The sequence below is a fragment of the Condylura cristata genome, unplaced genomic scaffold (assembly GCF_000260355.1).
Source record: "Condylura cristata isolate star-nosed mole 26May11 unplaced genomic scaffold, ConCri1.0 scaffold00150, whole genome shotgun sequence".
Taxonomy (NCBI): domain Eukaryota; kingdom Metazoa; phylum Chordata; class Mammalia; order Eulipotyphla; family Talpidae; genus Condylura; species Condylura cristata.
Window position 1 is genome coordinate 3,689 of NW_004567251.1, and position 530 is coordinate 4,218.

Here is a 530-nt window from a genome sequence, read left to right on the forward strand (position 1 = left end):
GCTGCGGTGGACTGTCCCCCGGAGGAGCTGGACTACGTGGACTCCGTGGAGGCCGGCCGCGTCTTTGAGGACTTGGCCGGCGACGCGCTCCTGGTGCAGCTGGACGACATGAGCTCCCCGCCTTCCCCGGAGACCACGGACTCCTCCCCGGAGCGCGCCCCTCCCCAGGCCCCCGCCCTGCCCCCGCTGGCCCTGCTGGCCCTGGCGGAGGGCGCTGTGCAGCCCCCTCCCCAGGCCGAGGGGCCCCAGCAGAAGCCCTGGCTGCCACCAGAGGTGGCCAAGGCCGTGCTGGTGCCCAGCACCCCGGGGGGCCAGGCCCCGGCTTTGGAGAAGGAGGAGGGCCCCTTGCAGACCCCGCTGCTGCGGGCCAAGGCCCTGGTGAAGAGAGTCACGTGGAACCTGCAGGCCCCAGCGGACGGTGAGCGGGGCCTGCCCGGGCCAAGCTTGGTGGGGGGCAGCCCAGTGCCGGTGCTCTTCTGGGAGGTCACCCCCCAGGGAGAGCTGCTGCAGCCCTGGCGCCCACAACACTC

At 73.8% G+C, this 530-nt stretch overlaps 1 protein-coding gene across 1 annotated transcript; it reads left to right on the forward strand.

Annotated features, from left to right (window-relative positions):
* Positions 1-426, forward strand: LOC105854671 (PHD and RING finger domain-containing protein 1-like; the record flags this gene model as incomplete). Its single annotated transcript, XM_012734947.1, has 1 exon — positions 1-426. A coding segment is annotated over one exon (426 nt), but the record flags the coding sequence as incomplete, so codon positions are not given.
* Positions 427-530: the final 104 nt, after the last annotated feature.